The 27,148-nt window shown below is 40.4% G+C and overlaps 1 protein-coding gene across 3 annotated transcripts in view; it reads left to right on the top strand.

Annotated features, from left to right (window-relative positions):
- LOC127367215 (proprotein convertase subtilisin/kexin type 4-like) overlaps positions 1–27,148 on the top strand; it is a 172,915-nt gene that overhangs the window by 40,043 nt on the left and 105,724 nt on the right. For all 3 annotated transcript variants that reach the window (XM_051406889.1, XM_051406890.1, XM_051406888.1), the window contains exon 6: positions 2,227–2,332. In XM_051406889.1, coding sequence (XP_051262849.1) covers positions 2,227–2,332 — 106 coding nt within the window. The remainder of the gene's footprint in view (positions 1–2,226; positions 2,333–27,148) is intronic.

The raw sequence follows: 27,148 nt of genomic DNA, 5'->3' as shown, positions 1-27,148 counted from the left end.
ATAGCACCCCTATAGACTGAAAGGCTGCTAGCCATCCACACTATGGAGGAGTGTGAAAAACAACTTGTGTAAGTGAGTCATTATTAATAAACTTTATATAATAATAATACATTTTATTTATACAGCGCTTTTCAAAGAAAAAGTTAAGCAAAATAGGCAAATAAAATCACTGCTCCAGCCTGCAGGGGCAGTGTTGAGTACGAACACCTGCAAGTCCCCTCTTGTCTAAAATTAAAATAAAAACCAAAATGCCTGCTGTTGGCTCGCAGATCCACTGTTATTGAATGTGGAATAACTCTGAGGTCCACTGTTTGATAGGTATGCAGGTGCACACACATGCACACACCTATATACACAAACACACACCCTACCCCCTACTGAGACGTTTTTTTCCCATTGTGCTCTCTCTTCTTCATGATAACAACAACAGAGTTGACGCCTCTTGAAACACTCACTTTGAATATGAAATTGGTTGTGTGTGTGTATGTGGGCAGAGGAGTTTTGGACAGCTGCTGACATTTTTAGTAGCTACCTTTTTGGGTGTGTGTTTATGTGCGCACCTATTGTGTTGTTTTGAAGTGTTTAGTTTGTGTGCCTGTAAGCATATGTTTATGTTATATTTCTATGAAGGTGTTAGTGTTTTCAAGTGAATGTATGTACTTTGTGGGGCTCTTCTGCCTCACCATGCTGGGGTTGTTGCTGTGGACTTGTGTGCATATTTGTGTGGGTCTGTTTGTTTATACGTGGGTGGATTTGTGGTTTGAGGTGCAAGGATGAAAGATCTGTCTCTGTGACTTTCTCATGAACTCTCTGGGGTCCTTATGGGCACTCTGAACCCACACAGATGGTGTTCTTGTACACAAGGACGTGCACACATTATCTCACATAAACACACAACCCAACAGCTTTCATTGATGCACATATAGCACAGATGATAAAGAGTATATTCCATACAGTGCTGTATGTAGACCATGAGAAAACAACATTTAACACTATACATTGAACGACACTGCTTATAGTACTTTTTAATTCTTAAACAATTCTATCAGGAGCTGTTTTTATTACACTAAACATAAATGAAACAAAGGGATTTGCCATGAGTAGAAACAGGTCTGTTTTGTAATTATATTGAGAAAATATTATCTCTTTGGCAGCAACAGCAGCAATGTTAATGCCCTACTGAAGGTTCCCTGTAGGATAGGAAGAGACTGTAGGAGGTGCAGTAGATGACTTGGAACACAGCAGTCTGTGGATAACTGTAAAGTTATGATGTTCAGTAGTTTAACAGGTGCTCTCCCAAATTACTAGAATTGCCTCCTGGATAAAAGTGTACTTGGGGCAACAAGTGCTGTCATAATCAACACAGCTAAAGTGTAAACACATTTGATCATTTTGAGGAGAGGGAGAAAAATGTTCACTACATTTCCATAATTTTCCAATTTTCAAGTGCAGAAAGCAGAATAATTTAACAGATCTTATCAATATTCTTTTTTACCATTGGCACAGCTAAGGCTGTATTCATCCAGATGTGGCACACTGCAATAACGCATCTTAGTGTAAGTGTAAAGTAATGTAATACAATGCAGTGTAATGTAATGCAAAGTGTAAATTAATGCAACAGCTATTGCAAATTCAGGATTCAAGCACACAATTTCCACCGTTCTCCTATGTGTATGTATCGTGTAATGTGGAGAAGAGGATGAATATAATAATAAAATAGGAAGAAATCAATATTTGCAGGTGGCAGGCAGGTGATTGGGTCAGGTGGTAAGCAGGGGCAAGAAACTGCAGTTCCATCGAAAGGACAGGTGAACAATGGCAGAAATGGAACAAAGGAGATGTTAGAAATACATGGCACACACACACTACAGAGAGCAAGCTGAAAAATAAAGGGAGAAGAGGATGGTGATGCAGACAAATGCATGAAAGCGACAAACAGGCGGAAACACAACTGCAGTTTCATGCCAAAATTGCACTGCACCATCTGATCTGCATAAATACAACCTCCGCTTTTCCAAACAGGTGTAACAACCGGTGCAAGTTCAAAAAGATTAAACAATGTCCAACGAAAATTCTCAGGCAACTGTGTTTGTGTCACTGCTGACAGAATATAGAATTTTAGAACCACTGAGAGATGCATTTGGGTTTATGTTGAACATTAATCCTCATTGCAGTAGTCCTTTTCAAGCAGAGATAGTAATGTTATGCATGTATGTGTGTGTTTAGTTTGCACAGGGCGAGTACAACTCCAGTGGGTTTGACCTGAATGTGATGCCGGTTTGGAGCAACAACATCACCGGTAATGGAGTAGTGGTCAGCATCATTGATGATGGTGAGTCTAACCTTCACTGCAGCACACACGCTCACACATACGCTTATTTTCAATGAATGGTACACTGACGGTACATATTGCCTGTTAAATACTGTAGATTGTACAAATATGGGTTTTCTGTTAGCTAAAATAAAAACATTGGGGCATATATTGCAAGTAACATGTTAACTTACTTTGTAACATGATTCATGCTTGGGTTCTTTGAGTGTAAGCTAGCTGGTATTTTCAATTTAACATTTGAAAATGTTTGGCTTAATACAATAAAACCAAGAGCAGACGGATAAAATGTTAAGAAAAAATATGAAAATTGATTTTCTAAAAATGTATTTTTATCAGAAAATGGTGTTATGCAATTTTCCTTTTGTCAAATAGTTTGCAACATCCAAAAAGATTTTAGACTGCTCTAGACTTGTCAGGTTCGGTGTGATGAAGCTGAACTCTGGCCCTCAGTGGAGAGGGTGAATGATTTATGTTAGTGCCCTGCTCCCCCTCCACCAACACTACCACCACCGTCATCTTCGTCTCAGTCACGCCACAATGAGAATTCATTTCTCTCTGATTGCTGGGATATCTGGCAACAAGGGAAATGAGAGAGTGGCATCTTATGGGCTCATTCATCAAGAACTAATTGAAGCCTCACTAGTCTCAAGTGCTGATAGAGCTGGAGTAGTGTTGGAGTGTGCTGTTTTGTATTTGTCTGTTAAAAGTGTTCATGAGACACTCTTTTTGCATGATCCAAGTGGCTTTGACTCTGTGGTATGTGTGTGAAGGTGGACTTGGAGAAAATGTCCTATAAAAGTGTCATTATTTGGAGAAATGGCACGTTTGTTTGTGTGTGTATCGATGTGTGTTTTTTGTCCACTTGCATCCATGCTCATTTGTATGTTGTCTGTTTTTGATGAAAGATGCTGCTATTATACTGCTTTGGACAGTAGACCCTCTCTTTGCTCTGCATCCCTTTGCATACAGACAACTACTCAGTGTGTGTGTGTGTGTGTGTGGGGGGGGGGTGTATTGGTGGTGCAGGGTGGATACAGAATGAGCAAGCAAGCGAGAGAGAAAGAGAAAGAAATTAAATAGAGGAAGGATATAGAGGGAAATGTCAGGAGAAAGCAAGAGCAAAAAGGATTCAGAGAGGGGGCGAATGTGTGTGTGTGTTTTAATGTATTTGTGTGTGTGTGTGTGTGTGTGTGTGTGTGTGTGTGTGTGTGTGTGTGTGTGTGTGTGTGTGTGTGTGTGTGTGTGTGTATGAGACAGAGTATTAGACTTGCACCACTGAATCTCCTCTCCTCTGAGGCTATTGTACTCTGCTCCACCTCTTTGTATTGATTCCACCGGGCAAGAACTCCCTCACTCTTTCTCTTTCTCTCTCCATCTCTTTCTCTTTCTCTCATTTTCTTGGTCTTTTCCTGTTCTTTTTCCCTGTTCCCTCTTTGTTAACTAGGAGGTGACTTCTTCCTCTGGCCACCCTTCTTTTTTTTTTTTCTTTCCCCTCCCTCTCTTTTTCCGTCTCTCCCTCCCTCCTTCCCTCTCGGACAGTCTGCCTCTCACATCTGAAGGATCATGTACACGCTCACCTTTAGCCACCTTTCAATCGATGCCTATTGATTTTAATATCACAATGAAATAAATTATTTTTCTTTGAGTGAAAGCGCCCCCGCCACCCCCTCCCCCCTCCTTCTCTATCTCCATCCTTCAATCGAATCCCTCTGTTTTAGAGAGGTAATGTAATTGGCATCTGAGGCCGGTCCTCTCCAAGCATTGAATCACGTTCACTGTGCCACCTTCAATTTGTATTCTTGTGTTTGGGTTTGCATCTGACTATTCTCTCACAGTTACACCATTTGATATATTTGCATTAGATTTGTTTATTACTGTACTACATGGACATCAGCATGAGACCACCTTTGTCAAGACCAGGACTAGTCAGGACAGAATCAGGACTCCAAAGAGTCCAAGTCAAGTCCAATGGTTTCGCCTTTGCCAATGAGATGAGTTTTGACAGCCAGGCGTACGATTGGTTGCCTGGTGGCCAATGTCACTGCTTGTTCTAGATGGATTTTGAATTAAACCAATACCCGTGTTTTCAACAAGCATGTTTCATCAATGGTTTTGTAATGAAGGAGGACGTTACTTCAGAAAACATATATATATACATATATATATACATATATATATATATATATATATATATATATATATATATATATATATATCATTTCTATGTGTATAATCATATTTATTAATTTGTTCTTGTGCTTGAGGGTGTGTGTACATTTAGAACCACTTCTGACCATGTGTCTCAACAAACCCCTAGTGGTACAAAAGTATCTCCATGAGTAAACCAATCCTTAAATTACAGACAGGCAATCATGTCTAGATTGTCTACTTCCCTTTCTACAGGCGTGCCTTTACATTTTTATTTTGAGAAGACAGTCAATTTTATTCAGAGAAATAAAGCCATTAACATCTCTCTTTCATTGTGTTTCTCAAGTAGTGCATCAAGAATTTGTTAATGACATTCAGTTGTGATCAATCTGCATTAATTTGGATTGATTTAATGAAGCAGTATATTACATTAAGTATATTTCCTGTCATGCTGAAACCGTTTTTAAAAAGTGCAAGAATTAAAGAGCTTATTTTTTTAATTGCACTGAAGTCATACTGTGCCCGATGTCTAGTTTGTATACTGCACCTCTTCATTTGACATTTCATGTAAAGTGAATCATTTCTTAAATGTCCCTATACTGAACCCTGCAGACCACTTTCACATACAGTGTACATCAACATAAACAGTAGTCATTAGGCTGTCGTCCACTGATTATGACCAGTGAGTCGGTTAAAGATATAGATTCATCAGCGAAATGGCCCTCCGCCCACTTTGTCCCATGACAGCCCCACAGTGTCCCTGTCACCCTGCTTTCAACACCGGCCTCCGTCCCTCCTGGCCGGGCGTCCCAAAAGCACTCCAATATCGATCTGCGCTTACGCCATTGTCATTATATGTCATTGGTACACAGAGAGACACAGGACGTGAATTAGATTGGTGAAGGGATGTAGAAGGATAGATGGATGGAGGGAGAGAGAGAGAGAGAGAGAGAGAAAGAAAAGATGGGTAATATATACAAAGAAGACTGAGCAGTGTCAAAGATAATTCAATGAGCTGAGTGATCAAAGATTACTGTAATGCAGAACTTTTATATCACACTGATTTGCAAAGAGCATGGAAATGGTCCTTTTAAATAATGTGTCTTACTCTGTTCTTAGCAGAGCGTCGCAATCGTATGTAGGATATAGACAGATAAACACCACTTTGAGCCCATGTATGTAGACAATGCATCTTTTTCTTTCTTATGTCTTAACAATTACAGTAAGTTGAAGATGGTGTGATTTTGTAGTTGTACCTTGAAAAGCAGTCCACTGAGGGAATAATGTGTGCCCAATATAGACGCAGAGCTGTATTTATGTTGTCATACTGTATGTATTTATCTGTTGATGTAGGAGGTGTGATAAAAGGTTTTATGGCTGATTCTGAAGGCTTACGTAGCTGCTGTAAGAGGTAGGGCTGTATTTTTGATATTCTACAGCCTCAGCTGATTGACTTAATGAGGTGTGTCTGTACAGCATGAAAAGCATTTATTGTACCCTCTTCACATGCTGCACATCACAGTTGTACTTAGTGTCCTACAGAAACCCTGCGATTCTCACTAAGGCCATTAGGATAATTAAATTTGTTCTTTAATGTACATTTTTAACTGGTTTTGGTGGTCATCGTATTAAAATCAAAGATGTCCAAGTTATAGGTCAAAAGAACTTTAACTGACTAATACTGAAGCAGTTGGTATGGTATGCTACTGCTATGCTAGTCATGTGTATGTGTTAACTTAGCCACGTACCAGTGCAGAGTTAGTTCATACTTAAGTGATTTCTATCATAGTACTCAGTATCTGAGCGCACACTGTATTTTCCCGTTGCTGCGTAAACAAAACAGGCCATCATTTCCCTAATCACTGCACATTTGAAAAAAGTGTTACACACAAACCACTTAACACACAGCCGGCTGCTGTTGAGATGCTCCTTCGCACAAAATAATAAGAGCGTGATTATCATGATTATCTTTCACCACCAAGCAACAAAGTCCTTGACAAGTAGCTAAACAAAGTGGTCGCCAAGCAACACCAAATTACCTGTATGGGTGTAATTTTTGGTTATTTAAATTAATAAAAGTATTTTGCAACTTCTCTTTTTAAAATTTGGCAAAAAGTCTGTTGCACTTAATGTTATGTATTTCATCCCCATGGGCGGTTACCAGGCTGGTGATTTCAACAGAGAGAGCTGAGGTTGGTAACTGTGTATTAAGATGAATCTCATCTTTACAATGTGTCTCTGTATTTATTCATCAGTGTCTATAAATACTTGTGTGTCTGTGTGTGTGTGTGTGTGTGTGTGTGTGTGTGTGTGTGTGTGTGTGTGTGTGTGTGTGTGTGTGTGTGTGTGTGTGTGTGTGTGTGTGTGTGTGTGTGTGTGTGTGTGTGTGTGTGTGTGTGTGTGTATGCAGCCATGCATTAAGTCTGGCTAAAGTCCAAAGAGTGTCAGAAGTCTGTGTGTGCATGTGTGTGAGGGGCTGTTTGGTAGAAATGACACTGGCCGGCTATGTAAAAGTGTGTCTGACAGGGGCAGTGACGGAGTCAGCGCTTTTTTTCCTCCCTCCTCACCCCCCGCTGTTCAATCCATCCAGCTGCTGTCACCACAGGGGAGCAGACAATCTATCAAGGCATCGGGATGCATTCTCCTCACCTGCGCCGCGCCTTTAATGAACAGCCAACATGATCCCGGCTGACAAGCAGGAAATGGATGTAATAAAGATTGTTTCTGCATGCTCTTTGCATCCCTGATAAATCACCTCGCTGTGCAACAGATACGGGAGCCACATGGAAATTTGATTTCACACGGCAAGGGGGAGGAAGAAGAGAGCAGTGGGGGAAAAAGAGAGCTGCTAGTGGCAGGGTCACTCCATTTTATTCCCCTTTTTTCTCCAGCAGAGCAGTGGAGCAAGGTGTGTGGGGGTTGAATGGAAGGACTGTTGTTTTTCTCTTTGCCTTGGTTCTTACTTATCCCACCAATGCTCTGTTAAGCCTGGAATATGCCTCTGTTCCTGTAAGTCTATAAACAATAACAGACGATGTGTGCAGACGTTTACATTGGTGCCTGTCATCATACTTGGACGTAACATTAACGTGTGCACTAGGGGGCAGGGCTGCATTTACCATAACTAGATCACACAGGAAATAAAGAAGAAACCTGAGGATGGAAACCTATTTTCATCCTGAGAAAATAAGACAATAAGTTAAATAAAAAATAAATTGAAAATTAAACAAAATACAACGTCTCAGTGTCTCTGGAAATGTTTCTCTGCTGAACCTAACAGAGCTTGATGCACAGGATCACAGATGTACACAATATGTAGAGTTTGGAAATGTGGACAAGGGTCCTCTGGGTGCCTCTGCAAGCTACAATTAAAATACCCAGAATCTCCAATGCATTGAAACACTCATATATGTCAGTAATTGTCACTAAAGTCTTATTTTCTTTTTATTATTATTCTTTATTACAGGTAGATAAGAGTATTTACACAACAAAAGTATTTACATAACAACAAAAGCACAGAGACATTAAGACATAGATAAAATGAGTGAACAGAAGACTAGAAAAACAAGAAGGAGTGAATGTGTGGGTGGTCCTATTTTCTTAATACAACACCAAAGAAATGCGCTATTGAAACAAAAATTTCACTATCTTCTGTATGAATCAACTTCTAAAATCAGCTTTCTTTCTTTCTTTTTTTAATTTGATTCATTTTAGTGACATCCCTTATGCATTCTTGTTGTTTTTTGAAACAGGAGGGTTTCTGTTAGAAAACCAGTTGAAATCTTTTTACTCAGTTGTAGTTGTTTATGATGATTTAGCCAGAGGCAGATAAAAGTTTGTCATCTCGGTGTCTAATTAATATAGATATATATATATATAGATATATATAGATATATTTAAAAAGACAAATTATCAGTTGTCCAGCTGACTTTTTAGCTGATGTTTCCAGGTGACACGTCTTAAAAGGAGAATATTTTAAAAGAATTTAAAATATGAACTTGATGGCTTAAAACATGAAATTGTGCTAAAAGACTGAGGCCAAAGCTTACTGTCCACAGCATAAAAGTCAGCATCCTCACAAGCCAATGAAGAAACAACATTGTTCTTGAATTTCAGTGTAGAGCTAGTTAGTCCTTGTGTAATGTATGATAAGAAGAAAAACTAAGATAAGACTGTTTCTAACATAACCCTGTTTAGCTTAACGTACATGCTGCCTTTCTGTTAAGAGCAGTCCTCTTAAGTGAAAGGCAGCTGGTGGAGTGTAAACTTCCACAGATCTAATAAAGGGGAGGACAGGGCTACTAACCTTAGCTTAAACCTGTGATGGCTTCCATGGAGCTGTCTTTGTAAATGTAAGTAGCAAGTTAGGGTTAACAGATGAACACACTGTTTAATGTGTTATTTACACTTTTTCTCTCGTGTTTTTGTTTTTGGAAAGGCTTAAACACACTAAAAGGCTTAAAAATGAACCCATGTAACCTACAGGATGAATCTTTAACCTGCGTCTCTCCATGCCAGGTGTTTTTGTAGCAAACTGAGAAAACGAGGACATCCCCTGCAGTAACATTTTAGCATGAAGGCCTATACAACGCTGCTACACCCCCAGTCAAAGACAAACTATAAGACCAAACAACACATCACACCAGCAAGCATTCACCCACATGGCCTGCTGTCCAAACCCACTTTACCAGCCCTCTTAACAGAAAGGCATTCATATTGCAGAGTACAGGGAGAGCGAGAGAAATGAGGGGGGCGAAGAAAAGAGAATAATGATTAGAGCTGGGGAGAAATAATAGTGGGGGCGCAGGAGAAATACATGGGGAATGGAATATAGGAGAATAAAGGGAGAGCGAGATTGAGATAGGGAGAGGACGGGAGAGGGAAGAGTGAGATAGGGAGGGAGGGGAGTGGATGCAGATATGGGGGTGGGTGGGTAATTTATGATTTAATCTAATGCAGTGTGGACCTGCTGTAAGTCACACAGACCTCAGCTGGGAAAGCGAGGGAGGGAGAGATGGAGAAATCGAGAGAGAGACATTAACCTTTCCTTGAAGCGAGTGTGGAGCTCTTTTATCTGACCACCATCCACCCCTGTAAACCTTTTCTCCTCTCCACCTCTACTTCCCGCTTCCGCCGACTTTACCAACTGCTGCTCTAGGCCTGCGTTTCCCAAACGTGTTATGTAATCATGATCAACTTTGCTTCTACAGTTAAAGTAAGAGTCTCAGAATAAATGTATGTTGATTTTGTTGCATTGCATTTTAGCGACCGAAGCTTACGTTGCTGTAAACACCTGACCCTGGGTATGTGTTTTGCACAGAAAGTGAAATGCCTAGATGTCTGCCTACACTTATGATGTGTTTGGAACCGAAGAAGACTATGGTAGGAAAATAAACTCTGAAGAAACTCTAAACTTAATCAACAGAATAAAGCCCAAGGAAAAGCTGTCAGAAAACCGCCCACACGGCTTGACTGACAACTTATCGCTGGGAAGTGCAGAGTAAAAGCACCAAAGATGGAGACAAACTAAATAACAAATTGAGAAGGATTACAAAATTTCATATCAGCAGAACACGTATGTTTTCCAGAAACTCATCCTGCACCTCAGTATGAGGTAACAAACAGTCAATCTGCAACATAAGCTGCCCCAGTAATCAGTCGCTGCCGCTGGCATTGCTGCTGGCATTTTAGGCTGCTTTTGTACCTCTTCAAAAATAAAATATGATTTTCACATGTCCACACTGCTTTCTTGAAAAAAATATGACCTCAGTTGCAATATCTTTGATCATACACAGTGTGTCTGTGGTGTAGTGTACAGTCAAGTGATGTAGTGATGAGTAAACAATGACGTACTGTACAGCCAGTGGGCATTTTGCAGCAATCAACAATCAGTATTTTATTTAAACAAGAACATACAGTATGTATTTATGCCCTTCTCCCTTAACCTGCCCAGTCCTTAAAATGTATGTTTTGATTTTGTTCAACTTCAGATTTAACCTGTTGATGTTGCTACCACAACACAGATATATTGTACGTGATCAGGCCACATCATGCTTGAATTAGACTCCGCACCATAACTGTGTTTGCATTCTTTCATTTACTTTGTAATTGAGAGTGACAGTGTGCTACGCAAACAAGAAAATTACATCTACGTAACTTCTGTTTCACTTTGTATCATTACTAAATAGGAGGACAGGAGTATACCTCCCTAAAATTGCTATGTTTATGTTCTTTTGACTGTAATAGAGAGAGAGAGAATGGCTGCCAGGACAAGGTTTGCAGTAAGATAAGACTACTGAACCTTTCCTCCACTCACTTATTGTTGTCTTCACAATCCACATCAGAAACTTGTGGGAGAAAATTCAAGCGGTCCATCACAGTTCTCACCGTCCCCACATGGTATCTTCATACCCACTGTACACCCGACGTGTAGTTACATTTTTGGAGAGGCAGGTCAGCTCCAGCATACAGTAGCTACACCACAACCTGTTAATGCAGAATAGTTGTCCTAAACACTCATTCATTCATCCATCCATTATCTATATTTACTCATCCGTTGCAGGGTGGTGGCGGCCTGGAGCCAATGTCAGGTGACAGCACAGGCTCCACCATCAGTTGGGGTTGAAGTTTGAAAATGAAAAAAATAAAAATCTGGAGGTATGGAGTTAGAAATATATGAGACCTTCAGACTGTGGCCTGTTACGTAGCCCTACTGACATTCCCCCACAGACACTGGAGAGTAAGCCTGTCTGAGTCGCTATCTTAGCTGAGGTTACAACACAGAAACGTTTATAAATGGTTGTGAATGTGCTACTGACTGTCAAAGATCCAGTGGACACAAAGAGTCTGACAGCAGCTCATGGCTGGTTAGCTCGGTTGCTACTCTGAGCGGTGGTCAGTCTGTCATTCTGATTGGTGTTACCTCCCACATCACACACTCCATAGCCACAAGACCACAATAATGATTCTCCTGTGCAGTCCTTTGCTGCATTTTTTTAATTTGCTGGGAAGGTGGGAGCTAGCAAAATTAAGGGCTTCAGTTACGCTTTAAGTAGATATTACAAACTAGAGGAGAAGTGTAAAAGTGTTTAGAGTGAAGATGGAAGATCAGAGAGAGGACATCGAGCAACATCCGGGTGGCAGGACCTTGACTACAAAACATCCTCTGTACCAAGGATACCTGGAGAGAGGACAGACTACACATTCACATTCACATAAGTGGCAAAGCTCAGAGATAGGGAATGAGAAGAGACAGGAGTTGTCAAAAGAGGATGACAAAGTTAATTACAGACGACATACAATAAAAGAGCACTTATGAAAAAACACGGAGTAAACACTGGCTGGATCTCCTGCAGGATGGACGCTTGAATCAAGGAGCCCGGTTTCACTTATGGCACAGCAGTGTTATTATATAGCACTTTTACATCATCTGTTTGCAGACATGTTTTCAGAAGAAGCTTGTCCTTGTCAGTCACAGGCAATCCAGATGCTGCTTGCTGTTTTCTTGTACTCATGGCATGGTTACCAAAAAAGGAGCCGATCGCTGCTCTCCAAATGTAGTGAACGAATGGATTCAGCAAATCGGAGAGATGACATGGTAGTGGGCTGCACCAGCGCCTACTACCGGAGTGCAACTCTGGTGACTGCATCAATAATACCTCTCCGGAGAACCATTTGCCTGGATAAATATTGGTTTTGCGTTGGCCCCTGTAATGGCACCCTGTGCAGGCTGCGGGACCCGTAAGTGACGTTGTCTGTCACGCTGTTGGCAGGCTGGCGTGGGAGTCGTTGGCACATTGTGGGGTCTCTCCAACGCTCATTTGAATTCGTTCGTCCCCAATCATGCCACTACACTCAGCAACTACACACTTCCACACTCCACTCACACACTACTCCCACTACCTGTTTGGGCGCCGGCGCTCTCATTTGCATGAAATAAGATGGAAATGGAGCCCTTATTTATGCCAACAGAAATGGAGTGTGTTATTAAGGGCACTATTGTGCAAAAGAGACGGTGGCGGTAAGAATACATTACAGAGGCTATTTCTGGAGTGGCTCGAGTCACACAGAGGGTAATGCTTTACAGGTCCCTGATGACTTCTACAGTCTGGGCGCCAACACTGGATGAGCTGTGTGTATGTTTATGTGCATTTTGTATGTGAATGTGTGTATTTTTGTTTATGCCTGTGTTTCATTGTTTGTGTCTGTGTGCATTTATCCACAGTACGTATATGTTTGTGTGTGTGTGTGTGTGTGGCCGTGTACTCACGCCTGGTGAATATGATTCTAGGAGATGATCATTTGTATATTGCCTGGTGATGGATGGGTTTCCTGTGATTGACAGGTCTCCATTCATACTGGCTTCATTGTAAGTCTGTTTGTGTTGTGTAGGCTGGGCAGGAGGGAGGTAGAGCTCCACTTCTGTCAGTCAGGCATTGATACAGCGGTTCGGAGCGTTCAGTGGGTCATTTCTGTTTTATGAGAAGCTAAAATGGGAGGAGGAAAAAGGTCTAAAGGGAGCTGTTGCCCATTATTTTGTTCTACTTATTTGTGCACTGAAATCTAGGCTGTTGTTTGTGAAGTGCTATGACAGTTTAAGAAAAACTGATCCCGCTAAAAAGGAAAATGTACTTGTTTTTTTTAGCCTGCACTTGCAGCATCTTCACATATTGCATTTATAATTCATGTATTTTTTTGCCATTATTGTGCTCTTCAACACATTTCAAGTTCAATACCAGCAATTGAGATCCCAGTATTTCCCCGGATTTCTCGTCAACATCTGTTTCAGTTTCCAGAGAAAAATACTTGCGAGAACCCTGAATTTCTTCTGCTTCTCTGTCTGTTTGCACCTGTGTTTTAGTTTTCTTCATAAATACTTAACCATTGGCATTACTGCTACTAAATAAATGTTTGTATGAAATTATGTTATTTTCATAAAATAGCTGGATCTGCTTTTTCTCTGCACTGGTCTCCATTTATTTTTAATGCTAAAATTGAAACATACTGTTAAGCTGCGTGACACATTATGTTTAGCCATGCCAACAGTGGGCCTCTAGGGATGAATCCTATTACTCCGGTGATCCCCTTACTCTTCCTGTTGTGTCACCAGAAAGTTGACATTTGTGTTTTTTTTATAAAGAGTTTAGCTCAGCCGTTCATGTTTCCCACAGGATCAGGACAACTTGTAATAACTTTATTGTTTACTTTGGTGATCCTTTAACATCCCATCTGGTGCCATCAGGTCAAAACTCACATTTGTTCAACACTTCGGTATATAGCCAGTCTGCCAAATCAGCTAAAGCGGTACATTGTGCTCAAAGCTAATCAGCAAATCTTAGTATGCTAACACACAAAACTAATATGGTAAATATGGTTAGCATTGCCAATATGACCATGTTAGGATACTGCTAGCATTTAGTTTAGCCTCACAGAACTGCTGGTGTGACCGTAGACTTCTATCTCAGACATGCAGGATAAAGCTCCCTTCCTAAATTGTTGAGTGTTCAACAGGTGGAGCATCGCATGTGTAGATAGCCTTAATGTTACAATTAAGTGTCCAACAACAGTGCCCCCATTCCTCAAACCAGCAAAATAACAAAAAGAACGAAATGGATCACATGACTCTACATAGCGTCTTTTAGTTTTTTGTAGTACTTTTAAGATCTGTTGTTCTACCACATAAGCTGAAGAGTAACATCAACATTTGAATAAAATTTAAAAAAGGAAATATTCCCAGGAAGTATTCATTTTACGATCATGGAAACTGATATTCTGATATTTGCAAATCTCTTTCTTTGCACAGCTGCAGTGTTATCACATTTGGGTTTTTATGTTTTGGGGGGGAAAAAAACCCTAATTTTCTTCTTACCTTCTCCTCACCCCAGTGGACAGCTAGCTCTTTCTCTGACCTAACCCCGCTGACCTTTTACATCCAACCCAAACCTGAACCTGCTCTACCACTAACCCTTGATTGGCCCCTGAGTGACCTGTGACCTTTGACCTTATCAGGTCTTGTGTTCCCAGGCTGCCTCTCTGGAGCGAGACCTCTCTGGGTAAATATTATGAGCTGCTCAATCGGGTGAGCCCTGCAGCTGCCCCACAACATGGACAGAGGAGAGAGTGAGAGAACAGTGAAAGCTGTAATTGTAAAATGTGTAATCATATAAAAATGAAATGATTTTCTTCCTCTGCTGTTTGTGTTTGCATTGGTTGTTTTGCAGTCATAGCCATTTGCATCTGGATTTAGTATCATACTTAGCAGCTTATGGTGTTTGTGTCTGTGATGAAGGAGTGTAGTGAAAAAGACCAGACTTGTTTGTGAAGGCCCTACCTTGTTTTGTTGTTGTTGTTTTTCGCATGCCTTGTAAAGGAGTTTATTAGCATGTGAGTAGCAGCCTGGGAGCTTGTCTCATCTGTCGCCCTGAAGGGTGGCCATTTTGAAAACTGGATGTTAAAACAAGAAGAGAGAAGAAAAAAAAGAAAAAAGTTGCACATTAACTGGAAATTCCCCCCTCCCGGGGCTAAATTGGTGTAAATGGTATTGTTCCCCTCTCTGTCAAAGATATATGGAATGTCGTTTTCACTGATGGCTTCAGTAAATGCTCCAGCCAGGCAGGCGTATAGATATAACAGATCAGCTCCAACACTGCGTCTAACCACTGGGCTGTGTAACTGGCCTCTACTGCATTTGTCATGCGATGCGTTTGTGTCATGTGTTTGTGGGTGTGTGCGTATTCACAAGCATTTAGGAGATGGAAACAAAGCAACCGAAGCAAGTAGGGAGGGAAAACGGAAAGAGGGGAAAGAATGGAAGGAGAGATGGAGAGCAGAGAGAGAGCTGTTGTCGGGAAAACACACATCAAATAAGCTAATGTCAAGGCCAGTGTGGTACCATAACTTCTCCATTCAACGAGAGGTCAAACTGGGGTCAAGCTCTATTGATTTCTCTCCAGTCTTTGTGGCAGTATTTCTTTCTACTAATAGCAAATGCAGGCCTTCACCCGCACTGGATGTGATTTCTCTGTAATGTACAGAAGAGAACTATTTCTGGATTGATACTTAAACTGTCTTTCTTACATCTCTTACATAAAGAAAAGCAAACACTCTGATAGGAGAAATAGTGTTATGTCCTTACTATAAGACAAAAAAAAAATGAATGCATGATTTAGTTTACATCTGTTTATCTCTGTACATTTTTCATTTTTCAGGTTCATGCAGAGATGTGTGTGTCAACTGTATGTTTGTGTGGGTGTTAGCTTATCATTTCTCATGTACACTGCATCAGTATGTGTGTGTGTGTTCACTTACATATCTGTGTGTCCCTGTGTTCGCTGGCATGCAGTGATGGATCGCAGCAGTTCCCTGTTTACCTAGCCTCATGATTTCCTGTGCGTGCGTGTAACAAGTGGAGTTTGGCAGGATTAATGAGCACACAGCTTGCTGAATGGGTGTTTGGCTCCACAAAGCACTCCATCATGGCCTGATGCTGCTACCATATCCCTCACACACAAACACACACACACACACACACACACACACACACACACACACACACACACACACACACACACACTGTGCACTCTGCAACTCACCACTTACCCCTGCTCTTAATTACACATGCTTAGCCAAGTCCCATTAAGCAAGCCCCCCCATGCTAAACAATGTTAAAGCATCCACATTTCTCATAGAGTGTGGTGTTTAAATATAGTCTCCACACTGCAGCGTGTAGGAGGTAAATTGTTCTAATATGTTTGCTCCGGAGAGGCACGAAGGAACAGATAGTGACGCTCAATAGAAAGTTTCAGTTCAGGCCCAAAAATATGTTAATTATTGTCATGTTTTAATTATTGTCATGTTTGTTTGGGTGTAGATCGAGAGGCTACCAACAACAGAAAGTACTTGAAGAGTTTTCAGGTGACCTACTCTAACAAACCTCCCGGTAGCCATCTTTGCAGTGTGTGTCCTAAGGGAAGCAAATGTAATGAACAACGTATGTGTTTTTAAATATGCATAAGAATGGCCTCAATAGAGTCTAATAGACATGTGCTGTTTGGACTGAAAGTGAATGTATTTTGTTTGGACAATGTCAGGTGTGTGAATGTTGTCATAAATCATGATTCACTCGATAGTAATACATTTATCAAATGTATCTAATTGTAGTATTATGTTAAAGAGAAAATCCACGTATTTTATACATCACACTAAATTTACTAATTTTAACTTTGGGGAGTTAGTACAGTGTGTTCAGTAGCTTGTGATAGGAGTTGTATAATGTGTTGTGTACCTCAGGGGGAGCTTTGTCAAATCACACATACTAGGTAGGGTAAGTTAAACACAAACTGTGACTGAAATTAGCCCTTTTTTATTTTGTAGTAGAGATCTTAAGACTAATAAGAAAAAGTTTACTGTATCACCGTAAGCGACATTCAGCCACACATAAGATAAGGGTTTATGTTTAATTACTACATATGCATAGGCACTATACTCAGTCTGCATGGCTATAGCAGTTCATTAGTCAGAGATGATCTCAGATTATCTGTGTTGCACAGGTAAAGATCCCTCATACCACCTCATTTGTCACATCAGTGTTTATTATTTAAATGTTGCAGGTGTCTCAGCGAGTCAGCGTCCTAAAGCCTGGAGCTGGATACATAAACCTCAATGCATAAGAAGTAAATTCTCAAGCCCTTGTGTGTGTGAGTTTCATAGTTCTGTGCACCTCAGTGTATGTCCTTTCGCCTGTGTATCACATGGTTTGCAAAGAAGTACTCTTATTCTGTTTGTATATGTTTGTGTGTGTGTGTGTGTGTGTGTGTGTGTGTGTGTGTGTGTGTGTGTGTGTGTGTGTGTGTGTGTGGCCAGAAAGGGGGGCTGGTAGAAAGGAGGACAGGAGGGTAGAGCAGAAATCAAATCACTTAATTGCTGCATTTTTCATCTCCATCTTTTGTTTTATGGCGGCTGAGGGCCGGCGAGCGACTCTGGCTGTGATTCATGGAGGTTAGGGAGGCCCGTGAGCAGCGCCATCCCTCATCGGCACCCAGCCGCCTGCGTACCCAAAGCACCCACACAATTACCGTGATGAATATGACTTGTTTTGTTTTTTTCTGTTTGTTTGGGTTTTTTTTTTTTTTCCATTCTTTTACTTCACTACCTTCATCGGGTTTTAGTGGGAAACGGGGTGGTGCTTAATGTAGCCGCTGAGCTGTCAGAAATAAACAATTTACCATTTCAGGTTCATCCCTCCCACTGCACCCCTCCCTCATGTGAGCTGAGCCCACTGAGACTGGGCGAGAGCAGATACAGACAGATAGGCATGCATGGAGAGAAGGAGAGGGAGATCCAGATAAGGAAGAGATAAATATAGGGAGTAGAGACGAGGGATACGTTCATAGATGCTGCGAGGAGATGCGGGGAGTGGAGGATATCAAAATGGAAAGAGGGAGTGGTGATGTTGTGAAAGCGGAAGGAACAGAAAGGTACAGGAAGTAAGTAGGAGATACTAAGAGATATTACATGTCTGAGAGAGAGACGTAGAAGATGAGAAGCAGGTGGATAAGAAGGAGGAGGACAGATAGTGGGGGGGAACAGCACCGGAAGGAAAGATAAGGCAAAAAGAGAGTAAGGAGATAGAGGGATGAAATCATAGAGAGAAGCTTTGTAGTATCATGTTGGGTGTGTGACATGTCAATACTGTACCTCCTGCGTGATATCCCTTTGTTAATTTGATACACACTTTAGATCGCTTTAATACATGGTACAAAACCAATGTGTGTCATCAGAGCACAACTTGCAGTGATTATATAGATACAAATACACGTTTTTTGAGTTTTACTCATATTTCCTTTTGAGCCTGACCTATACTGGATTTTTAAAGCTGAATGCAATATTTGGGAGTTTAAGATCTGGCAACAATAATTGGCTGATAATTGTTTTCTGTTAACATATACACACAGCATACACAATTCTATGAGGATCACTATATTTGGTTACTAAAGAGAGAAAACTAAACTTATTCAACTGAACTAAAGCCAAATTGACAACACATATAACAGTCAATCATAAACCATTGTCTTCACTTGAAATTAGTACTAGTAACTATGAACAGCAATATAAATACAATAAAAATGTATTAAAATAAGATGAGAACTGCAGCCTATTAAACCTTTAAAAAAGTCAGAACTGTAATAAATTCTACTGCACATAAACATTAAGTCTGTATTATGAACACACCAGAATGTTTTTTATCTGTGGATATTAATCAGATTTATCTGTGATCAGCTACAATTGTCCGATTACATTGGCTTGGCCAATATATCAGTTGGGTTCTAATTTCTTGTCTTCAAGCTTGGTAATTTAACATAGAGAGTGCAAAACTTTGTTCTCTTTGTTTTCTTATTCTCTTATTTTACATTTTAATGAATAATGAAGTTATTTATTGGGAATTGCAAATTATTAAAGTGTACACATAGGTTGAACATCTAGATGTAATACACCGCCTGCAAATGGGTCTTTTTCAGAGCAGACATTTTGACTTGTCATAGTAGGAGAAGCATTGGTGGTTACCAGAATTTGTTGCATTGTTTGCAGGTAGAATTTTGTGCAGAGGCTCAGAGATAAAGTTCCTGTCCATTTTTCTCTTGTTTACTTTTTTGTCTTTCGGATCAGCACCTACGATCACTGGCACTTTGCCTCATCTCCTTCCACTGTTATACTTCACCTGTCAGCACCTGTCAATAATCAGGTGATATGAATCATTATTTGATGGATGTTTTTATCGTTTTTGTCGTTGAACGAGGTCCCACTGTGTCTGCTGTAGTTGTCCAAAGTTCTACCATCAGCTTCTTTGACAACAGATTGTTGAATCTGGTAGCCGTCTGAAAAGGGGTTTTGCATGCAGGGGAGTGGTAGTTTGGAGAAAATTGCTGTTAAAGTTTGTAATTGTATGCCCAGTGCAGCTGGTCCTGCAGTTTTAAGTATGTAAATATTTGAGATAATTTGTATGTTTTATAAAAACTGCAGTACTCATAAAATAATAATATATCCACATTGACCGTTCTGCCCCAAATCATGATTTTTTTTATCAAATATATCAACTTAAATGTTAATGCAACTGCCACTGCTGTCCAGAATACACTCTCTATCCGTCTCACACACATACAGTACACACACAAACTCTCATGGCAAATAACACTGAGGTGCACATAAACACACACACAGCAGCTTTGATCACACTCTTGGCAAAGTAAACCTACTCCGGCAGTGAGGTTGCCTCCCCATCGTGTCTCCATAGAGGAGTGTGTTGCACCAGGGCCTCACACACTGCACTGAACACAGAGGAACAGACAAGAAAAAGCAGATGAAACAAAAGCTAAGCTTCAGACGTCACGTCCGCTCATCACTTTGTTTGTTTGTGTGTTTGTTTGCATCCCTCACAGCGGTGAGGTTGGAGCATACTGGGTGGAAGAAAGAGCTGCAGGCAGGGACAGCACACGAGTGTTTGTGCATGACTGACGATTTCTGATTATTATGAGTGAGTGTTTTGTGTGTGATTGCACCCACACCCTCCTGGGAGTGAGATGATTGTGGGAGTTAGAAAAAGTGACGGTCAATCATGTGATGTCAGACATCAAAGAAAACACTATACAGCTCTGACCACTGATATTTTAGGAAGGGGACCCAGTTAGCTACAACTGCTAGTCTTCATTAGTGACTATAATACATTTCTACAAGTGCACAATAGCTAAATGTGATTTATATTAGTAGTAGAAGCCAACCATTGCTTATTTGGAATACATGGATGAATGTAGCTGGATATTGGCCTTGAAGGCTGAACAGACAAAGAAAAGAGCACCACCTAGAGAAAGTCAAACTCTATAAACAGAGATGTTCAAAGACATGGCAGCAGTCAGTGTTTAGCACCTAAAAAGTTAGTCATCTACAATTTTCTGGTTCCTTTCCTTGGGACTCTGAAAACCAGAGCTGCTGCCTGTAATAAAGCTCTAGTCTCAGGTAGAGATATTTAACCAAGTGCAGGTAACATAAAAAAAAGTACAACCTTAAAAGCAACAGAAAATCTATGACACAGAAACAATACAAATTATATTTTCTTTAGTCCAAAACCCAAACAGACTCACCATTTTATCCTGAAAACACAAACATCTACACTGATTCGATTTAAATGAATCCCCTCTAAGCTGCAGTCTCTCACAGACAATCTCACAGTGCAAACACAACAAATACAACCAGCTTGGTGGGAGTTGTTTGCTAATTTTCTACATTCCCTGTTTTACATTTCTGTAGATAACTTTTTACTGCTTTCATTACATAATGAGATGTGTGCTATTTTTGTTTTGGTGGTTAAAATGAAGTCAGACTTGAACATTTTACTGATCCAGAAACTGCTTGTTGCTTAAATATGTTGCACATATTTCTCAACGAATGTGATTTCGGGCACTGAAATGAGGGCCAATGGGCCGATCTAAATCATTATTTTAAGTTTGTCCTGAAATATTAAGCAGGGTAAGTAAAGTAAAACACGTAATTTAACTTTTTTAAACACATATTTTTATAAATACAGAGATTGAATGTTGCAGATCTGTAACAACTTCTATCGTTTGTCGAACTCAATTTAAACCCACTAGGATGAGAAAAACAGTAACACATATTTCACATTTTTCACATCCTGAACAGCCAAAGACACAAAGTGTGCATTTCTCTACCAGAGAGAGCAAACGGAAGAAACGAACAAAAGGACAGGAGGGCAAAATCAAATGAAGGAAAGATAAAAATGACTAAACTTTACAAAAAGTTGTGTTTTATGCCATCTTCTTTTTTCAATTTCATTCTTTATTTATTTGTGTTTACTTGTTCCTTTTATGTGCTTTTGGGTTTCACATGATTCATGCATCTATGAAACACACTCAAAATACATTGTTGATTATTTCAAAAATGCAATCAAATAATAAACCTAAAAGTAAAGGTTGAATGGGTTAAAGGATCAAGTGCTTTTGCATGTTTACTGGTATGTCTATTTATATTATTGCCAACACATTTCAAAGGCATCACAGATTGTTTTAGATTTTTATTTTATTTTTTCTTTCTTGCAGTCAGTCATCTTTTTCCTTTCTAAAATTCATTGATGCAGGGTATAAAGATGAACGTACACACACTTTAAACATGCTTCAGGTAATTCATTTCTAATACATTATACATATATGTCATTCATCCACATCTATTATAACATACAGTATATAATCAGCTCTTCCTTTATACAGTATTTATAGATACACGAATCAGAACAGAACAGTCAGTTAATGAGGAAGACTTCAGTGCACCACTGGCCGCAGGGCACACTGTGTATGTGTGTGCACGTGCACATATCTGTATATGTGTGTGTGTATAGACTATAGCCAGCTTTTAAATATTAATCTCAAGGTCAAAGGGAGGGAGCTTTTTGATATTCATGCAGGGTGCTGCACCCTGTGCCTGGTGCTGACGCCCTACCCACGCTGCTGCTCCTCTCGCTGGCTCACTGGGTCATTATGTCTGCCACTGTTCCTCCTTTTCTTTCTCTGATGTGTTGGCACAATATTGAATCTGACTGTCTGTGCTCACAGACACAGAACATATGCAGCCATTTAAAGGTGCTACATGTACTGTAACATAACATTGAGAATCATTACCACATTCAAGATTAAAAGCTTCTACAGAGACAACATTTGGTGCTCCTGTGATACATTTTGTGAAATGCTTCATTGTTATGATTTCTGATTTTTCTGATTTCTGTGTCAGCTGAGAGTGAAAGCCTAATTTATATTGTATACCACTTTAGTTATTCTCTTCAGATAAGAAAAAGAGGAAACAAAGGAGCAAAGATTGACCTCAGGAAGAGAGAGCGTGATTAAGTAGCAGCATTTCTTTCTAAGAGAAGCTACAGGTTTTAAAGTTGCTCTCATCCTCTGATTGATCAATATCTAAATCAATACTCAACTCACTCAGTAGATCTTGTATTGGGCAGGTGGACATCAAATACTAGTCTTTTTACCATATTCAGTAAATTGCAACACTCTGCAGCATTTTTAAACCTTATAGGACAGTATAAATCAAGCCAAAATAATGTTGGTGCATGAACATTTCAACAGCATCTTCACTTAGCAGATGTAAGCAGTAAAAAAAGGGCTGGTATCAGATTGGTTCTTGTTGTCATTTCATGGCGGTAAGGTGATGGTGGTGGTGGCAGTGTGTGTTCTCCAAGTTGCGCTGGGTGTGGTGATCTGCAGTGGGTGTGTTCTGAATATTCTGCCTTCAGCGTTCAGCTTTGACTGGTGGAGCATTTGTGTCACCCAACTGAAATCTCCTCCTCATTATCTGGAGAATCTCTAGACAGGACGGCAAGGACAAGAAAAATATCAAAGTCACAGGTGAGTAGTGACAACAGAACTTACTTTATGTTACTGTATAATTATTCAAACTAATGCCAAGTTGGATAAAGTTATGAAATGTAACAAAAAAAAAAAACTTCCCTCTCACCCTCTTGGGGTGGTATCTGTGTCATCCTCAAGCTCAGGTCTTCTACCAGAGGCCTGGGAGTTTGAGGGTTCTGCGCAGTATCTTAGCTGTTCCTAGGACGGCGCTCTTCTGGACTGAGGCTTCTGATGTTGTTCCTGGGATCTGTTGGAGCCACTCCCCCAGTTCGGTGGTCACTGTCCCGAGTGCTCCTACTACCACGGGGACCACACTCGCCTTGACCTTCCACATCTGCTCCAGCTGTTCTTTCAACCCTTGGTACTTTTCAACCTTTTTGTGTTCCTTCTTTCTGATGTTGGCGTCTGCTGGTATGGCCACATCTATCTCCACCGCTTTCTTCTGCTCCTTGTCTACCACCACTATGTCCGGTTGGTTGGCCAGGACCTGTTTGTCAGTCTGGAAGCTGAAGTCCCACAGCACCTTGGCCCTGTTGTTCTCAGCCATCTTCTGTGGTGCGGCCCATTGGGATTTGGATACTTCTATTTCATACTGGGTACAGATGGTCCTGTACACTATTCCAGCCACTTGGTTGTGTCTCTCCATGTACGCTGACCCGGCTAGTATCTTACACCCTGCTACTATGTGCTGGACTGTCTCAGGGGCATCTTTGCATAGTCTGCACCTTGGGTCAGATCTACTCTTGTAGATCTTGGCCTCTATGGCTCCTGTACCTAGGGCCTGTTCTTGTGCTGCCATGATCAGTGCCTCTGTGCTGTCTCTGAGTCCAGCCTTTTCCAGCCATTGGTAGGTCTTCTCGATATCAGCCCCTTCTTCAATTTGGCGGTGGTACGTGCCATGTAGGGGCTTGTCCCTCCAGGTTGTCTGCTCCTCTTCCTCTGCACTCTTATCGGGTTTCTGTTGCCTGAGACATTAACTTAGCAGTTCATCCTTTGTGGCCATTTTTCTGATGTATTCTTGGATTTTTGACATTTCATCCTGGATAGTGGCCTTGATGCTCACTAGTCCTCGGCCTCTCTCTTTCCGCTTAGCGTACAGTCTCAGGGTGCTGGATTTGGGGTGAAACCCTCCGTGCATGGTGAGGACTATCCACTCGACTATCCAGCTGTTTTTTTATATATATATATATATATATATATATATAATATTACAGATATTATAGGATACATTAAGGATATTTTAAGGAATATTATTATACTGAAAGTAAAGGTTTGCTCACTGTAAATTCACTCAAGCATACCAGTTATGTTTTATTCCCAACATGAATATTATAAGAGTATAATACAAATTTAAAATTATAAAGTAAGTCAATTAGTGCTAGTGATTTGAGATTTACACATAGAATCACTGGTCGTTTTGCATCACATAGGGCCAGCCCATACTGCCATGAAACTAGACGCCTTTGAATTAAGGTATCAGAAAGGGGCTTGGTCCATTCCTAACAGGATTTACAGTATGGGCAGAAATGGGTAGAAATACCAGCAATAATGCCACCAAGAATGTTCTTATTTATTTAGAGTGTACCAGGGCATAACGTATGATGCTGCATGATGCTTGTTCCTGCATTAAGCTGTGTTGCTGAGCAAAGAAACACACCCAACCAGCATACAGCCGTATTTATTGCAGTATTTTATGATTTCTTTGATGCCAGATATACTCTGTGTATCTACACACAGAGCTCAACTAATGTATGATTTTTAAGATTAGATTGTGAGCTTATGGTATTCACTGCAGTTTGTGTGTGTGTGTGTGTGTGTGTGTGTGTGTGTGTGTGTGTGTGTGTGTGTGTGTGCACACGTGTGTATCTATCTAGATCTTCATCACAGCAGTCCTACACTGTAGTTAAGTTGAGAGCTCCTGGGACTCCTCATTATTTAAGCCATTTATCAAACTGGCCTTTTTCGTCCCCTGTGGTAGAATACGTGCGCAAAACACACAACACACACACACACACACACACACACACACACACACACACACACGTATACTGACACCAGGGAAGGATGTTACACAAAGAAAAGGATAATTCAGACTTCTTCCTCCATTTGGTTAAGTGCGAATACTAAACCTACAGCAAACAGACGGTGTGCATTACAGAAGAAGGAGTGAATCTGCACCGACTCTACATTCCTTCAGTCTGGAGCCGCTGTACAGTCATGTTGTCTCATGTAGAGGTTGATAAGGTTCAGTGTGAACATGGCAGACCGTGGACTTAATGAGCTACCCGCCTATTTCTTCTAGAGAGAAACTGCTGATACATACAGTGCATCATGCTCTCTTCAAACTGTATGCTTCTCTATGCATGGTAATATGGTTAGAGGGTAGGTGGTGCTATATAAAAGTCAAATGCAGTCTATCATTTTGAATACTTCTAGACCACTGAGATGTTGTTTGATGTTTGGTGTTGAACACTTTGCATGAAAAGGTTTATTTGAATTGCTATTTTGCAATTTTTTAAAATTGAATTTGATTTCAGCTATTCTTTTTTATTTATAAAAAAAAATAATTGATATGGCCTCAAACTGGCTTTGTACATAAAAGTGAAGATGAATAAAGCCATCGATCCATTAATTACCATCCAATCAGAGATATTCAAAAACCTGGCCTGATACTGTAGTCCAACAATCCTTGGTAGTGAATAAGGTGGTATTGTGGTGGTGGTAAAAGATGAAGCTTTGGTACGTGAAAATAGTAGTTGTAGCTACAACCTCCATCCGTTTACTGAGGGATTCTCTGTTAGGGATTTTGTCAGGTCACAAGGTAATCCTGTGAAGCAGCTGAAGAGAACAGTCAGCGGTGCTGTCAGGAAATGAAAAAACATCAGTTGGAGTCCAAAACATTGGAAATCTATTTCATCACAAGCACTGAAGTTTTATCTCCCATGATGGCAACAGGAGTGGGTGTCAGAATAACAGGTGGCTCACACGTTTTCCCCATTCTGCCGACATTGCCTGAATGCAGCATGAGTATAGAGATATAGAGAGAGAACTAGGAGGGGATTAGGCTAGCATAAAGACCCCAGCTCAGTACTTGTATGGAGCAAGTACTCGGCTCGGTTTCAGAGTTGTTCTGTAAATAGTTAATTTACTCTTATGATCTAACAATAGTATGAATCTTACGATGGAGTATTAGGGCCATACTAAGAGAAAAAAAAATGGGGGGGGAGAATTACGAGAAAAAAGTCATTATATTACAAGAATAAAGTCATAATATTAGGTCTACGAGAATAAAGTCGTAACATTACGGGAATAAAGTCGTAATATTAGGTCTACGAGAATTAAGTCGTAACATTGGGAGAATAAAGTCGTAACATTACGAGAATAAAGTCGTAATTTTATGAGAACTGTCAACGACGAAATGATCAATACGTTAGTTTACCTGTTGACTGTACGGTACGACTGAGACAAACAGCATTAATCGCACATTTTTATCTATTCTAAATGTCCCTTGATTTCTTTTTGTCCCATATTTTTTCTCATTTTAATGTTCTTATCAACATGGAAAAGTGGATTGGCTTGCTTTGTGCAACTGTTGTTTTTATTGAAAAATCATCCATTGTCACCTGGCTTTGACGAGGGGGTGGAGAACTCGCATCAGCTGTGTGCTTGGCCATCAAGTGGTATTTCAGACTGGACGTGCTGCGATGATAGCTCAGTTCACAGCGACAAAACACACAGATCACTTTGGTCTTTTCAATGGAACCATTTTGCAACTTTTTAAAAGTAAACTTTCCATTCAGAATATTATTGGCATCCATTTCGGCGTCTCGCGCTCCCCATCCACTCAAAACATAACGTCTACTACTACTCTTAAACAAGTGTGTGCGGCGTGCCTGTTCTTTTGTTTCCAGTCTAGCTAGATCCGGTGTGGTGTTGTAGTTTTTCTAACGTTACTAGTTGTTGCAACAGCATGTGAAAAAAACTACAAAGTGTGCTAGGCCAAAAAGAGCGTTAATCTTGCGATAAAAAATTTGACGCCGTTAAAATGGGTTTGCGTTAACGCCGTTAATAACGCGTTTAACTGACAGCGCTAGTATTATTATGACTTTATTCTCGTAATTTCCCCAAAAATAAAAAAAATAAATTTCTTAGTATGGCCCTAATACTCTGTCGTAGAATCTCAATTCTGAGGCTAGTCTGTTCTTTTTTTTTTTCTGATCAACCCATATTGATCTCAGGCTTAAAT

This window comes from Dicentrarchus labrax, unplaced genomic scaffold, assembly GCF_905237075.1.
Source record: "Dicentrarchus labrax unplaced genomic scaffold, dlabrax2021, whole genome shotgun sequence".
NCBI classification, from domain to species: Eukaryota; Metazoa; Chordata; class Actinopteri; family Moronidae; genus Dicentrarchus; species Dicentrarchus labrax.
The sequence above is the reverse complement of the archived record's forward strand: the minus strand, read 5'-3'. Positions and strand labels throughout refer to the sequence as shown.